The sequence below is a fragment of the Lepidochelys olivacea genome, assembly GCF_965140295.1.
Source record: "Lepidochelys olivacea isolate rLepOli2 genome assembly, chromosome: 1".
NCBI lineage: Eukaryota > Metazoa > Chordata > Testudines > Cheloniidae > Lepidochelys > Lepidochelys olivacea.
The window spans coordinates 1,396,593-1,413,351 of record NC_140411.1 but is presented as its reverse complement, the minus strand read 5'-3'; the positions used below and the strand labels follow the sequence as shown (position 1 = coordinate 1,413,351).

At 48.6% G+C, this 16,759-nt stretch overlaps 2 protein-coding genes across 2 annotated transcripts in view; one reads left to right on the top strand and one right to left on the bottom strand.

Annotated features, from left to right (window-relative positions):
- The window catches only part of LOC311514623 (olfactory receptor 52M1-like), a gene marked incomplete at both ends in the record, with an annotated part of 149,886 nt that overhangs the window by 115,691 nt on the left and 17,436 nt on the right, over positions 1-16,759 (top strand). The window lies entirely within an intron of this gene.
- LOC311514615 (olfactory receptor 52R1-like) lies at positions 14,811-15,752 on the bottom strand (the record flags this gene model as incomplete). The annotated part of the gene is made up of 1 exon (XM_084617180.1): positions 14,811-15,752. The coding sequence occupies one exon, from the start codon at positions 15,750-15,752 to the stop codon at positions 14,811-14,813; it is 942 nt and encodes a 313-aa protein (XP_084473306.1).

The window sequence follows — 16,759 nt, the reverse complement described above, 5'->3', positions numbered from 1 at the left end:
TGAACATAAACAGGCTGTAGACAAGCATGTCTCTGCTTATCTGCTAATTATCCAGCTTTAGGAGTAAACAGTAATTAAGGAACCTTCCCAAAGGGAGATGGGAACTCATTGGCTCCATGCTGAGTCAGAGAGGAATTGGCTGCTCTGTACGTTTGTGTGTATATATTTAAAAATAATCATTGAGGAGAAGAAAACTAGGGATAATACCTAACTCTCCAGAAGGTCTGATATCTATACAGTGTCAGGAAAGATCGGTTGACAAGAGACAGAGAGATCTGGAGAAAGTTGACTAAGAGGAGACACAAGCATTTACAGCAAACACATGGGTCTGTCGCTAAGGATCAGAGATCATTACTTCTCATCAGAAAGTATCATCCTGCTGTGTAGCACCTTTGATTGTGTGCTCTTCAAAAAACCTAGCAAAATAAATTCACTCTGAACCATCCCCATTTCACTATTCAGTAAACTGAGGCACGGGGAGAAATGATTTGTCCAAGGTCACATGGAGAATAACTGACAGAACACAAATATCCTTACTTCCCTTCCATAAGCACGGTCTCTCTCTCACTAAGTGACTACATGACAACTGGAAAATGGACTCATTTTCTTGCAGGGACTGTTCATTGGGGGCAGGGTGGGAAGCAATTCTCTGCAGATCAACCTGGAAATGGGGACTGCCAAGCCCTCTGGCACACCAGTATGGGTCCCCCCTCACACTCTGAGGCTGTGACAAGCTGCAATCCGCTCAGGTCTTGCACTTACATGGCCATACACAGACAGGGACACACCCAGCTGCAGTTACATGAATGCTTTCACCAGCCATGGATGGAACAACAATAGAGCGGCTCCAGCCAGTTCCCCCACAACTCCCCAGCATAGGACCCAAGAGCTGTACCATCTTGCCCTGGCCAAAAGCCTAACGAGTGTAACTTTATCTCCCAGTCTGCCCCTCCCTCAATGTGGAGAGGACAATACATCAGCCTGAGCAGGTTTCCCTTTTACGTTTCAAACAACAGCCTGTATTAAGTAAAAAAATAGAAAACAGATGTATTAATTACAGAAAGATTGGTTGCTTAAATGATTATAAGTAATAGTGTAAAGAACAAAGTTGAAATCTGAGAAAAAAACAAAATCACAAAATAAGTTCTCTACACTAGACAGGCTTTGAATCAACCAGTGTGTCATCCTGATGGTATAAACAATCCTCCAATCTTCCAGACACAGGCTAGAACTCCCTTCAGCCTGGAAACACAGCCCCACTTCAATCCCAGTTTCTAACATGTGATTTGTGAGGGGAGTGAGGCCAAGTGATGATGTCGCTTCCACATTTTATAGCTTCTGCCATGCAGAGGGAGCTTCATTTTTCCAAGCCAAAGCTCCCAGCACAGTTAGTGGAAAAGAAGAGCCACAAGATGGAGTCCACTGGCTCATGAGCTGGCCACATGCCTTTGCATGCTTTCAGAACTTCAAGTACAAAAATGATATATGCATACAAATAGGGTAATCATATTCAGCAAATCATAACTTTTCCATTGATACAGAACATATTTGATATACTTTGTAAAAATCACATCATAATCATATCACCCTATGGTAAATATGGTGAAGACAGGGCGTTGCTTTGGGAAACAGAGAATCCAGGTATTTTTATTGCACCACACCTTGTGCTTGGACAGTTTGTTCAATACCCATTGTGTCTTTCAACTCTTTCCTAAACCTTAACATGTGTTCAACTTCTGGTTTACCTTTCCCCTCAGTGTCTCTTTCAGGAAGGATCTCAGTCTAAAATCATCTTTGGGGTCTTGCTATGACAGGGTCTGGTGAGATAAAGATGTAAGGGGAATTCCCATGTTGGCTAGCCCCCGGTGGAGCTGCTTTCCAACCCCAGGGTATGGCCATGCAAAAAATCCACCCCTTCTTCACCTTGGTCACTGACTAATGCGGAGGCGGAGTGCCGAAGTCCCTCTGTAGATTTTGAACAAATAACTCCCAAGTGTTGCAAATCATTGTAATTGTAGTCTTACCCACAGTTGTTCTTGTAAAGTTTGGTGTACTTTTTAGCACTTTCTAGATCAGCCCTGTGATCAAATGTCTGAAAAGGTGTGTGACATTATTAATATAACCTGTACTGTACAGATCATTGGTGCAACCACTGTTATATATTTGCAGCAAATATTGTACAAAGGTTATCTTGTAAGGTGTCTATGGAAAGGCTATGGTTTGCTAATTATGATTCTGCTATCTTTGTGTGTGTGTGTGTATCATTTTTGTAGTTGAAGTTATGAATATTGGCTATGTACTTCTATATCAATGTGTTTTGATTCTGAAGTAGCCTTTGTGAACCATTTGGTCAGCTTCTTGAGAAAGGAATTTGCAAATTAAATGCCCAGTCAAGAAACACTTAACTGACAATGGGCCTTGGAAGACTCCAATGCACATAAGAAGTCTTCCTGGGGATGTTCAAGATAGCATGTGAGCAATGGCTTCTGCCTGTAAAGAACTGAGGCATGCATGGACATGTGACTTGCCCATGTGACTCTGAACTCCATTTTGCTGTGATTTTCCACAGTAAGAACAAAGAGGTGTTCTTACACCTGGAAGTGGCGATGAAAGGCAGCGGCCTTATCTCTATCTTGTCTTGACTCCTGCTTCATACCTCTGGAGGGACTTTGCTACAAACTGAAGCTCTGAACAAAGGGCTGAATGACCCATCCAGGCTTTCCATGTACTCCAGAGACTTGATTTGAACCTGCAGTTTATTCCATCACTGCTACAAGTCTGAACCAAGAACTTTGCCATTAATGTATGTAAATACTTCCCTTGAACCAATTCTAGCTCTCATCTCTATCTTTTCCCTTTTATGAATAAACCTTTAGATTTTAGATACTAAAGGATTGGCAACAGCATGATTTGTGGGTAAGATTTAATTTGCATATTGACCTGGGACTGGGGTATTGGTTTTCATTTCTCCCTATAATGAATGGCTCTAGTGGTGATACTGGGAAACTGGAAGGTCTAAGGGAATGGCTTGTATGACTTGTGGTTAGCCAGTGGAGTAAAAACAAAGTCTTCTCTGTTTTGCTGGTTTGGTATCCCTGAGTGTGCAAAAGAACCCCAGCCTTGGCTGTAATTGCTCCACTCTAAGCAATCCTTGCCATGTTTGTCTTTCTTCCACAGGACAGAAGCGACTTTGTCTGTACAAAGTGCAAGCTGTTCTCCATATTGGAAGAGAAGGTTCATGGTCTGGAGTAACAGGTATTGACCCTGCGTTGCAAAAGAGAAACTGAAGATTTCTTGGACAGACGTGAGGATATGCTTCTACAGACACAACGTTCTGAAGATTCAGAGCAGGCTGCACTGCGGGGACAGGAGGATGGTGAAGAAATTTGGCAGCATGTGACCTCGAGAAGAAGAAAGGGGAGCCTCCATGTACCAGCAATGCAGATACAGGTAAGTAACCGTTTTCATGTTCTCTCGACAGGTACTAATGCGGAGAGTGGACCAGATGATGCATCTGAGGGAAGGAAACAGAAGGAGACTCCGCCAATTGGAAGGCATGAGATGCGCTGTCCTAGGGTTGGGGGTTCCACGACCACCGCTCCCAAGAGAAGGAGGCGGGTGGTTGTGGTTGGGGACTCTCTCCTGAGGGGGACTGAGTCTTCTATCTGCTGCCCCGACTGGGAAAACCGAGAAGTCTACTGCTTGCCAGGAGCTAGGATTCACAATCTGATGGAGAGACTGCTGAGACTCATCAAACCCTCGGATCGCTACCCCTTCCTGCTTCTCCACATGGGCACCAATGATACTGCCAAGAATGACCTTGAGCGGATCACTGCAGACTACGTGGCTCTGGGAAGAAGGATAAAGGAGTTTGAGGCGCAAGTGGTGTTCTCGTCCATCCTCCCCGTGGAAGAAAAAGGCCGGGACAGGGACCATCGAATCATGGAAGTCAACAAATGGCTATGCAGGTGGTGTCGGAGAGAAGGCTTTGGATTCTTTGACCATGGGATGGTGTTCCAAGAAGGAGGAGTGCTAGGCAGAGATGGGCTCCACCTAACAAAGAGAGGGAAGAGCATCTTCCACAAGCAGGCTGGATAATCCAGTGAGGAGGGCTTTTAACTAGGTTCACCAGGAGAAGGAGACCAAAGCCCTGAGGTAAGTGGGGAAGTGGGATACCGGGAGGAAGCATGAGCAGGAGTACGCAAGAGGGCAGGGCACATGCCTCATACTTAGAAAGAGGGACGATCAGCGAGTTATCTCAAGTGCCTATACACAAATGCAAGAAGCCTGGGAAACAAGCAGGGAGAACTGAAAGTCCTGGTTCAGTCAAGGAATTAGGATGTGATTGGAATAATAGAGACTTGGTGGGATAACTCACATGACTGGAGCACTGTCATGGATGGATATAAACTGTTCAGGAAGGACAGCCAGGGCAGAAAAGGTGGAGGGCTTGCATTGTATGTAAGGGAGGAGTATGACTGCTCAGAGCTGCTGTATGAAACTGCAGAAAAAAATGAGAGTCTCTGGACTGAGTTTAGAAGTGTGAGCAACAAGGGTGATGTCGTAATGGGAGTCTGGTATAGACCACCGAAGCAGGGGGATGAGGTTGACGAGGCTTTCTTCTGGAAACTCATGGAAGTCACTAGATCTCAGGCCCTGGTTCTCATGGGAGACTTCAATCACCCTGATATCTGCTGGGAGAGCAATACAGCGGTGCACAGACATCCAGGAAGTTTTTGGAAAGGGTAGGGGACAATTTCCTGGTGCAAGTGCTGGAGGAACCAACTCAGGGCAGAGCTCTTCTTGACCTGCTGCTCACAAACCGGGAAGAATTAGAAGGGGAAGCAAAAGTGGATGGGAACCTGGGAGGCAGTGACCATGAAATGGTCGAGTTCAGGTTCCTGACACAGGGAAGTAAGGAGAGCAACAGAATACGGATGCTGGACTTCAGAAAAGCAGACTTTGTCTTCCTCGGGGAACTGATGGGCAGGATCCCCAGGGGGAGTAACATGAGGGGGAAAGGAGCCCAGGAGAGTTGGCTGTATTTTAAAGAATCCTTATTGAGGTTACATGCCAAACTAGGCCTTTTCAATCATCCCTCATTCCTTTAATAACTTGCCTCTCTTCTTTCAAACTAACCCTTTACAAACAAAAATCTCCTTTTCTTTCAGTTCTCTTTCTATTCTTTAATAACATGCCAAATGAGGCCTTTACAATCATCTCTTCTTACTCAACCTCACCAAATAACTTTTCTTTCCTCTAAACCTTACCCAAACTTTCTTTTTTAATCTTTTAACCTTTTTCTCTAAATGTATCAAAGCACAAACACACACAAGACTCCTCCTATTCAAAAATAATATTTTTTTTTCAAAATGGCCGATGGTGCCAACGGAAATGGGGATGAAGGGTGGGACATAAGCCCTAAATGGGGTGTGGAAAAATGTCAAAAAGGTATGACGATGAATGCTATCGAGTGGTATACTACTAATATGGAGATCCCCCATTATTATTGAGTTGGTTTTTTTTAAATGTATAGCCTCTCAAATCTCCCTGAACATTTCACAGTAATTATCACCACCCTAGTCAGGTGGTCAGTAGTATCTATCCCTACTGCTATAGTCTTCTTATCCGAGCATGGAATTACTGTTCATAAGGATTTCATGGCACAGATTGGTTCATTTAAGATTTTTACTTCATTTGATTCTGCCCTTTCACATATAGTGCCACTCCCCTACCAGCACAATCTGTTCTATTCTTCTGATATATTTTGTACCCTGGTATTACTGTATTCCATTGACTATCCTCATTCCACCAACTTTCTGTGATGCCTGTTCTATCAGTATCCTAATTTAATACGAGACACTCTATTTCACCCATCTTATTATTTTCACATCTAGCATTTGTGTATAAGGACTTTAAAATATTGTCACTTTTAAACTGTCTGCCATTGCATAATGTTATTTAATGGCTTCCTTTTCCATTAGACTGTTTCTTATTAGATTCTGCCAATATTTTATCATCTTCCAGGGTCTCTTCCTTACTAGGACAAAGAGAATCTCCATTAACCGATCTTCCCCTAAGGGATGTCTTTTCCAGACCACATGCTCCTCCATACCTCTTGGCTTTCCCTCAGCCCTTAGTTTAAAACTGCTATATGACCTTGTTAATTTTAAATGCCAGCAATCTGGTTCCATATTGGTTTAGGTGGAGCCCGTCTTTCTTGTACAGGCTCCTCCTTTCCCAAAAGGTTCCCCAGTTCCCCAGTAAATCTAAACCCCTTCTTCCTACACCATCCTCTCATCCATACATTGAGACCCTACAGTTCTGCTTCTCTAACTTGTCATGTGCATTGAAGTGGCCGCGTCTCAGAGAATGTTACCATAGAGGTCAAGGACTTCAAACTCTTACCTAGTGGCCTAAATGTGGCCTTCAGGACCTCTCTCCTATCCTTCCCTATGTCATTGGTACCTACATGTACAACAACCACTGGCTTCTACTCAGCACTACACATAAGTCTATCTTGATGTCTCAAGAGATCTGCAAGCTTTGCAGCTGGCAGGCAAGTCACCGTGCAGTTCTCCTGGTCATCACAAACCCAGCTAGCTATGTTTCTAACAATTGAATCCCCTCTAACTATTACCTGTCTCTTCCCAATATACACATGGAGTTCCCTCCTGCGAAGAAATATCCTCAGTGAGAGAGGACACCACGAGATTATCTGGAAAGATGGTCCCAACTGCTCCAGTTGAATGTTCTCCTTCTGAGACTTTCATCCTCCTTGTAATGGTCCCTTGCTCTCCCGCTCGGCGAAAGACCACTCGGGCTAGTCCGGTCTGGCCCGGATCCGAATCTGCAAGACAGCCCAGTGCCGCATAATTGGGCTGGGCGATTAATAGTCCTTGTCAGGCTTTAGCCTGGGTTTGGGTAGCTCAAGTAGTCAGCCCTTAAACAGAGTCTATCCAGGCTGGCTGGGGCCTGGGAAGAGCTCAGGGAGCCAGCAAGCAGACAGTCCACAGGTGAGTTGGGGCCTGGACTTGAGTAGGTTCAGGTTGCCAGCAAGCAGACAGTCTCGAAGGGTGACCGATAAGGGAAGCTCCTCTTCAGGGCTAGAGCCTCCCTGCACAGGGTAGGGGATCAGCCAAGGGGGGTGGGTTGGCAGGGGGACACGGGCCCATTCTACTCCACTGCTTTCCAGCCCAGGGGCCTGGCCGGGGCACGATCGGCTGCTCCTGCATCGGCGGGGATCCAGCCGCAACACGCTGACTGGGCCACCCCTGGCTATGCAGCTGGCTGCTTCTGGGCTGCCCCTGGGCCACTTCCTGCCACCCCCGGGTTCAGTACCTCTAGCCTCCAGGCCTCTTCTGTCTCCTTGGGTGAGATGGCAGCAGGTACTCTGGGCCAGTCCTCATCGGTGCCTGTAGATTGGGCCCCGCCCGGCGAGGGTTCGCCTCGGGGATGCGGCCGAACCGGCAGAGTATCCTTCTCCTCCACAGCCTCTCCTGCAAGCGTGCTGCAGGGCCGGCCTCTGATGCTTCCGGCCACACCCCGGTACTTCCCGTGAGGGGGGCAGGGCAATCTAGGCTCCTCCCTCCAAGGGACACGTAATGGTCCCTCGCTCTCCTGCTCGGAGGGAGACCACTCGGGCTCACTACACTCAACAGCAGAGAGGCTGTCAGACTGGGTGGGGGAACTGTTTTTCTCTGTCCCAGGAAGTCTCATCTATGTACCTCTCCGTCTCCCCTATCTCCTCCATCTCAGACACTCTGGTCTCCAAAGCCTGTTCACAGTCCCTAACCACCTGTCTCCCACTGATTTGAGCCTCTAGGAACTTGGCTAATGGGCTGGAGAGAGCTGGCTGTTTCCATGTGGGATTACCAGCTATGAACCCTCTCCTGGAGCCAGGTGCCTAAGACAGGTAAACACTTTCTTGTGAGAGACTCGAGAGAGACATGGGAGCCCCAGATCCAAAATCTCTGCTCTTCATGATTTGGAGCAGGGAATTAAACACAGGTCTCCCATTTCCCATGTGAGTGCCCTGACCACTAGGCAAATGGCTATTCTCGGTGGGCCTCAGTCAGTCTCTCTGTCTGCAGCTGTTCAACTTTCTACAACTAAACCATCAGCAGAACAGGGGTTTGAATCTGGGTCTCCCTCATTCCAGGTGAGGGCCCTAAACCACTGGGCTATGGTGTATCCTGGGGGAGCAAACAAAGAGATGCCCGTCCACACACACTAATATGCGCACGCAGTAAGTAATAAGGTGGCCCCCACCTCCTGGAGTATGCACAGTGGGATCTGAAGGCTGAAGAACCCCAGGTGAGCTCCGAGATGAAAGAGGCCATCATGGCCACTGCATGGTGGGCCGAGAACTGGGTCGGTTTAATGCTGGAGGAGTGGGCCTGGGCAAGGTGGAAACAAAATACATACATGAAGTCCAATCAGGTGTGGCAAAACCGATCGACCTCCACCTGGACATAGGTAAAGGTGGAATTGTCATCTGGGTGTTGGTCATACCAGACATCCACCAGGGAGTGATTATTGACAATCTCTCTGAGGATGCCTGCAGAGGCCTGGCTGCTCTCGTTCCCTGAGAGATTCTGGTCCTCAAAGATGGTATTAAAATCCTCACCCAGGCCCAGGCACTTGTGAGGATCCAAGGTGCCGAGGAAGGCAAACACCTATTGTAGACACACAACCACTCCGAGCCTGCATTCCTGGGGTAGACATTGAACAGATTCAATGTCAGCCCCTCCACACCGGCCTGGAGGTGCAGGAGGCGACCAGGGACGACCTTGGCAACTCCCAGCATCTCAGGCTGTAGGTCAGGGGAGAACAACCCCAGCCACATGAGCTCTGAGGGGTCTAAAATATACCCAGTGCCCCCACTCCAGCCTCCAGCTAGTCTCGGTGGCTACATCCTTGTGGGTTTCCTGCAGGCAAACCACAGAGTACCCTGAGTCACAAAGCAAGGAGAGCACCTGGAAACTCTGGAGACCCACCCTAGAGCCTCCGGAGTTCAGGGTTGAAAAGGTGGTTGGCTACATTCTGAGGGCTGAGGAGGATCCCCGTGGGCTGAGGAGGATCCACGTAGGATCCCTAACCCGCCTTGCAACATTCACTGACCAACCTGAAAGGCTTGTCACAGAAGTTGCGGGCCCACAGATTGAGTAACAGATTTTGCCTCCCAGTTCCCCTCCACTCCTCCAAAACAGCCCTCGTGACCCAGATGACGAGATGGATGTCTCCCCAACGTTGGAGAAAGAGCTTCACCTTACCCTGGAAATCATCGGTGTCCACTAGAAAATCATAGAATCATAGAATCATAGAATATCAGGGTTGGAAGGGACCCCAGAAGGTCATCTAGTCCAACCCCCTGCTCAAAGCAGGACCAATTCCCAGTTAAATCATCCCAGCCAGGGCTTTGTCAAGCCTGACCTTAAAAACCTCTAAGGAAGGAGATTCTACCACCTCCCTAGGTAACGCATTCCAGTGTTTCACCACCCTCTTAGTGAAAAAGTTTTTCCTAATATCCAATCTAAACCTCCCCCACTGCAACTTGAGACCATTACTCCTCGTTCTGTCATCTGCTACCATTGAGAACAGTCTAGAGCCATCCTCTTTGGAACCCCCTTTCAGGTAGTTGAAAGCAGCTATCAAATCCCCCCTCATTCTTCTCTTCTGCAGGCTAAACAAGCCCAGCTCCCTCAGCCTCTCCTCATAACTCATGTGTTCCAGTCCCCTAATCATTTTTGTTGCCCTTCGCTGGACTCTCTCCAATTTATCCACATCCTTCTTGAAGTGTGGGGCCCAAAACTGGACACAGTACTCCAGATGAGGCCTCACCAATGTCGAATAGAGGGGAACGATCACGTCCCTCGATCTGCTCGCTATGCCCCTACTTATACATCCCAAAATGCCATTGGCCTTCTTGGCAACAAGGGCACACTGCTGACTCATATCCAGCTTCTCGTCCACTGTCACCCCTAGGTCCTTTTCCGCAGAACTGCTGCCTAGCCATTCGGTCCCTAGTCTGTAGCTGTGCATTGGGTTCTTCCGTCCTAAGTGCAGGACCCTGCACTTATCCTTATTGAACCTCATCAGATTCCTTTTGGCCCAATCTTCCAATTGGTCTAGGTCCTTCTGTATCCTATCCCTCCCCTCCAGCGTATCTACCACTCCTCCCAGTTTAGTATCATCCGCAAATTTGCTGAGAGTGCAATCCACACCATCCTCCAGATCATTTATGAAGATATTGAATAAAACCGGCCCCAGGACCGACCCTTGGGGCACTCCACTTGATACCGGCTGCCAACTAGACATGGAGCCATTGATCACTACCCGTTAAGCCCGACAATCTAGCCAGCTTTCTACCCACCTTATAGTGCATTCATCCAGCCCATACTTCCTTAACTTGCTGACAAGAATACTATGGGAGACCGTGTCAAAAGCTTTGCTAAAGTCAAGAAACAATACATCCACTGCTTTCCCTTCATCCACAGAACCAGTAATCTCATCATAAAAGGCGATTAGATTAGTCAGGCATGACCTTCCCTTGGTGAATCCATGCTGACTGTTCCTGATCACTTTCCTCTCATGCAAGTGCTTCAGGATTGATTCTTTGAGGACCTGCTCCATGATTTTTCCAGGGACTGAGGTGAGGCTGACTGGCCTGTAGTTCCCAGGATCTTCCTTCTTCCCTTTTTTAAAGATTGGCACTACATTAGCCTTTTTCCAGTCATCCGGGACTTCCCCGGTTCGCCACGAGTTTTCAAAGATAATGGCCAGTGGCTCTGCAATCACAGCCGCCAATTCCTTCAGCACTCTCGGATGCAACTCGTCCGGCCCCATGGACTTGTGCACGTCCAGCTTTTCTAAATAGTCCCTAACCGCCTCTATCTCCACAGAGGGCTGGCCATCTCTTCCGCATTTTGTGATGCCCAGCGCAGCAGTCTGGGAGCTGACCTTGTTAGTGAAGACAGAGGCAAAAAAAGCATTGAGTACATTAGCTTTTTCCACATCCTCTGTCACTAGGTTGCCTCCCTCATTCAGTAAGGGGCCCACACATTCCTTGGCTTTCTTCTTGTTGCCAACATACCTGAAGAAACCCTTCTTGTTACTCTTGACATCTCTGGCTAGCTGCAGCTCCAGGTGCGATTTGGCCCTCCTGATAACATTCCTACATGCCCGAGCAATATTTTTATACTCTTCCCTGGTCATATGTCCAACCTTCCACTTCTTGTAAGCTTCTTTTTTATGTTTAAGATCCGCTAGGATTTCACCATTAAGCCAAGCTGGTCGCCTGCCATATTTACTATTCTTTCGACTCATCGGGATGATTTGTCCCTGTAACCTCAACAGGGATTCCTTGAAATACAGCCAGCTCTCCTGGACTCCTTTCCCCTTCAGGTTAGTCCCCCAGGGGATCCTGGCCATCCGTTCCCTGAGGGAGTCGAAGTCTGCTTTCCTGAAGTCCAGGGTCCGTATCCTGCTGCTTACCTTTCTTCCCTGCGTCAGGATCCTGAACTCCACCAACTCATGGTCACTGCCTCCCAGATTCCCATCCACTTTTGCTTCCCCCACTAATTCTACCCGGTTTGTGAGCAGCAGGTCAAGAAAAGCGCCCCCCCTAGTTGGCTCCTCTAGCACTTGCGCCAGGAAATTGTCCCCTACGCTTTCCAAAAACTTCCTGGATTGTCTATGCACCGCTGGTGATAGATGCTCTTGATGCTCTTGGTGATGCTCTTCCCCCAGCACAGTGGGGACAGGGCAGTGGACCCATGATGTTCTTCTGCCAGGGCCCCTGTTCCGACCCTGTGGCCCACGGAGATGGGCAATGTGGGAGCAGGCCACCAGTGCGGGGACTGTACCGGTGGCACCATACCACCCATCTCTGTCTCCACAAAAGGTAGAATAATAGAATATCAGGGTTGGAAGGGACCTCAGGAGGTCATCTAGTCCAACCCCCTGCTCAAAGCAGGACCAAACCCCAATTTAATCATCCCAGCCAGGGCTTTGTCAAGCCTGATCTTAAAAACTTCTAAGGAAGGAGATTCTACCACCTCCCTAGGTAACGCATTCCAGTGTTTCACCACCCTCTTAGTGAAAAAGTTTTTCCTAATATCCAACCTAAACCTCCCCCACTGCAACTTGAGACCATTACTCCTTGTCCTGTCCTCTTCTACCACTGAGAATAGCCTAGAACCATCCTCTCTGGAACCACCTCTCAGGTAGCTGAAAGCAGCTATCAAATCTCCCTTCATTCTTCTCTTCTGCAGACTAAAAAATCCCAGCTCCCTCAGCCTCTCCTCATAAGTCATGTGTTCCAGACCCCTAATCATTTTTGTTGCCCTTCGCTGGACTCTTTCCAATTTATCCACATCCTTCTTGTAGTGTGGGGCCCAAAACTAGACACACTACTCCAGATGAGGCCTCACCAATGTCGAATAGAGGGGGACGATCACATCCCTCGATCTGCTCGCTATGCCCCTACATATACATCCCAAAATGCCATTGGCCTTCTTGCAACAAGGGCACACAGGTAAGGAAGGTGGAGGGAAGAGAGCAGCCCCTAAAGGGTCAGGGAGCGGAGAGAGAAAAAACGCCCTCTGAGGTTCAACCAAGGACACGGGAAATGAGACGACCACTGGGCGGCAGCAACATGGAAGATGGGGGGACAAAAACGAGTAGGGCTTCTCTGCCTCCCATCCCTCCGCAGCTCCTGCCTCCAATCTGTGGCTGCGGCCAGGGGTCAGGGTGGCCTGAGCTGAGGGCTTCTGCCACGCCAGCCAGGGCAACCTGGGCTCTTCCCCTCCCCCATGGCTCCTACTGGGGCTGGAGGCTTGAACTCCTGCCAGATGAACCTGACAAACCCCGGGCTCGGGACTCCTGCCCCTTTCTGCCGAGCTCCTTCACACGAATCACATAGGGATTCCCATGTTCTGTTCATTCCCTATGAAGCACCTGGCACTGGGCACTGTCGGAAGACAGGCTACTGGGCTACTTGGACCATTGGTCTTACCTAGTATGGCCATTCTGGTCTTCTCATTTAGACCCCAGATGTATCTGCCTCCCGCTGTGACACACTATACTCCATTCCCCTTCCAGAGCTGAGATAGATCCCAGGAGTCCTGACGGGGCCTCTCTCTCCACAGAGTTTGTAACAAAGTAAGAACAGACATTAACATTTTAACACTAACCACTGTAACTTAATTAACTTGCCATAAGATGTGAGAACATATTGATTTTAGAGATGAGTGGGTCACAGCTGACAAGGGGAGGGGAAGACAAGAGCAAGTGACTGGGGCAAGGCATTTGGGAGAAAGACACAGAGCGGGGCGAGGCTTGACAGAAGAGATGGGTCAAGATTGCAATTACAGGGATCTGGCAATCAGCAATTAGAAAGGTGGCAACCCAGGATATTGTGCACATGTAAGGGGACTGTAGACCCTTACTAAGAGTCAGTGGGGGTGTTTTGGTTGGCTAGCTCCCAGTACTAAAAGGGGAAGGGTCTATGGGAAATCAGGACCCTGAGACTGACAGTCCCCAGGTACAATGGGGAGAGGCCAATGCTCCAGGTCAGCCTGAATGACAGGGTGAGCAGGCTAATCAGGGAACCAGGAGGCTGGGGAGATCCCGTCCTCTGTGTGAGCTGGAATTGCTGGGACAGACAGAGTGAGGCCGATCTAAGGAGAAAGCAGGGGCCTGAGCTGAGCTGTGCCAGATCCAGAGAGAGCAGACCCTGTCCTGGGAGCAGAGCTGCAGCAACCAGAGGCAGAGGGGCCAGAGAAGCATCCCAAGGGGCTGGGGGCAGACCAGCAGCAGCCATGTAGAGACCGAGTGGTGGGGCTGGGGCTGGAGCAGTCCGAGCTGGGTGCGGTGAGCAGCTGGGGAGAGCGAGGGGGACCCTGGGCAGCGGGCCCAGCACAGGGAGACGCCTCAGCCAAGGGGCTCTGCAGGCCAGGCTTGGATCATAACCCCGACAGGGCGGGGGCGACACTGGGAAGAAGGGACCTACCACTTAGAGCCTGAGAGCGTGTGGCCACCACCACAGCAAGTGTCCAACCCACAGCATCCCTGCAGCACAGCCAGGGCCGGAGACAGGGCCTGGGACTTACAAGGAGCAGACTGTGAACTGCCCTGACGTTTCAGAGACACTGTTTGTGATGTTCCCAGCCACAGAGCGGGGCGATGTGTTTCCTTTCACCTTTCCCTTATTCCTTATTCTTTTTAAAATTAATTGTTGATTAAATAACTTGCATTTGCTTTAACTTGTATGTAATGGTCAGTGGGTCAGAGAACTGCCCAGTGCAGAGAGAGTACCCTGGAGTGGAGACACCCTAGGGCCTGTCCTATGTGACCACAGCAGGGTCGGGGGTCGGGCCCCCCAGGAATCCTGGGCCCAGCCTCGTTGGGGTTACGAGGACTCTGCCAGACAGGAGAGTGGAAGGGGAGTCCCCAAGGGCAGGGAGGCCACTGGATAAAGGAAGTGGGAGTGAGGACTCAGATCCTTTCGCTAACCCACTTAACCGGGGTAGCGCAGAAACCAGGAAAGTTCCGCACAAGAGTGGGACTATTCCCCCGCTTACACACAGACTGATTCCGCAGTTTATCACATTGACAGAGCCCAGTAAGGACAGGAAAGGATTTAATGTCTCTGTCTGTCCAGTAAGTGATATGGGAAAGGCGCCCAGGGCCATGCACCAGACAGCTCTGCATGGACCTCGGTGTGAGGGCCAGGGCATAAGAAGTAAATATTTAGGACTCTTTATGAGTAAAGAGCTGGAGCAGCCTGCCCTGGATCTGTTTGGTCCTCAACCCATAAATAATGGGGTGTAGCACAGGGGGCACCACCTGGTACACAGTGGCATGAGAACAAGGAAATGCAGTGGCACATTGTGGCCAAACCGGAACAAGAGAGAGGAGAAGAAATCTGGGATGTACAAAGCTGAGATGGCACAAAGATGAGAGATGCAGGTTCCAAAAGTTTTGAGCCGGGCATCCTTTGTGGGGAGGCGGAAGATGGCCCGGAGGATCAGAGTATAGGACACAGCGATAAAAGACGCATCCATTCCATTCACAGACAAAAGATCAAACAGCCCATAGTAACTACTGATGCTGATGTCAGCGCAGGCCAGGTTCACCACAGCTATGTGCCCACAATAGGAGTGGGGGATGATGTAGGTTCTGCAATATGGCCACCGCCTCGCCAGGAAGGGGTAGGGTAATGCAAGTACAGCACCGCGCAGCACCACGGCCAGGATTATCTTGGCCACCACAGAGTTTGTCAGGATGGTGGAATATCTCAGAGGATGGCAGATGGCCACATAGTGATCCAAAGCCATGGCCACGAGGATTCCAGACTCCATCCCTGCGAAGGAGTGAATGAAGTACATCTGGGTGAGGCAGGTGCTAAAACTGATCTCCCTGGAATTGAACCAGAAGATGCTCAGCATTTTGGGCAGGGTGGATGTGGACAGGACCAGGTCGGTGACAGCCAGCATGCACAGGAAATAGTACATGGGCCCATGGAGGCTCGGCTCCCTCTTCACGATCAACAGGATGGTGAAGTTCCCCAAGACAGCTATGGAGTACATAGCACAGAAGGGAATGGAGATCCATATTTGGGCCGCCTCTAGGCCAGGAATGCCCAGCAGGATGAAGGTGGAGGGGCTGGTGAAGTTGGTTGTGTTCAAATCTGACATGGAGTAGGGGAGAAAGTGTCCAACTCTGAGGCATAATTGTGTCTCCTGCATTTACCGTATGATCCCTGATTTTCTGTGTGTTCCCAGGATCTCAGGTGATGGCCGTAGTGTAAATGCCTGAATGGAGAGACAATGTTAATATGAAACACTGCCTGCACTACTGGAAGCTGGTCTCATTGGAGAAGCACATTGATCGCTCACACTGAAAAATTACATTTTCATTATTCAGAGAAAATAACTATGAACAATAAGCCTACTAAATCCAATTCCATATTTTGTGGTGCTTTCTGCATTAATAGTTCCTACAGTTTGTGGTGGGAGACCCCGAAGAGGCACCAGCAGGAAACACAAGTGTGGATCCTGGTTATCCATCGTTATCTCAGGCAATGAGAGCCGGTATAGGGAGTCCATACCTTTGGGGGTTCCCCATTCATCCAGTTGCTCGAAATCTCAGACGGAAAAAAACCAAACTTTTGGGAAGACATGTGCTGAGAGATTCATTGATAAAAGTTTATTAAAAAGTGGAAAACTCATGATTCCACAGTCAACAAAGTGAACAAGTTTGGGTAAAAACTCAGTTCAGTGGTAAAGTGAAGGCAGCAATTGAAGAGGTGGGAAGTAATATGTAACAAAGAGGCAAAAGGGAAAATATAGAGCCAAGAATAGAAATTGGAAGTTAAGAAAATTGATAAGTGAAATTAAGACATCAGGGAAAACTCCATGTTTGGCAGGGTTCTGGATCACAAAAAGGAGGTTATTAAGTATATTAACAACAAGAGAAATTCTAGCAAAGTTATATGTCACTTCCTGTGTTAAATGTAAGGTATTAAGAAAGAAAGGGAAACGGTTTTTTTTTCATAAAATAATTGACAAGGTTACGAAAGAATGGAAAAGCTGGTATGGGATTAGTTCAAAAAAAGTCTAGAAATGTAAGTAATGGCAGTCACCAACAGGGTTTATGCAAAACAGATCTTGTCAAATAAACCTGATTTCATCCTTTTATGAGAGTACACATTGGTTGATCGGGGTACACATTTGGTGGATTAAGGGAACAACAC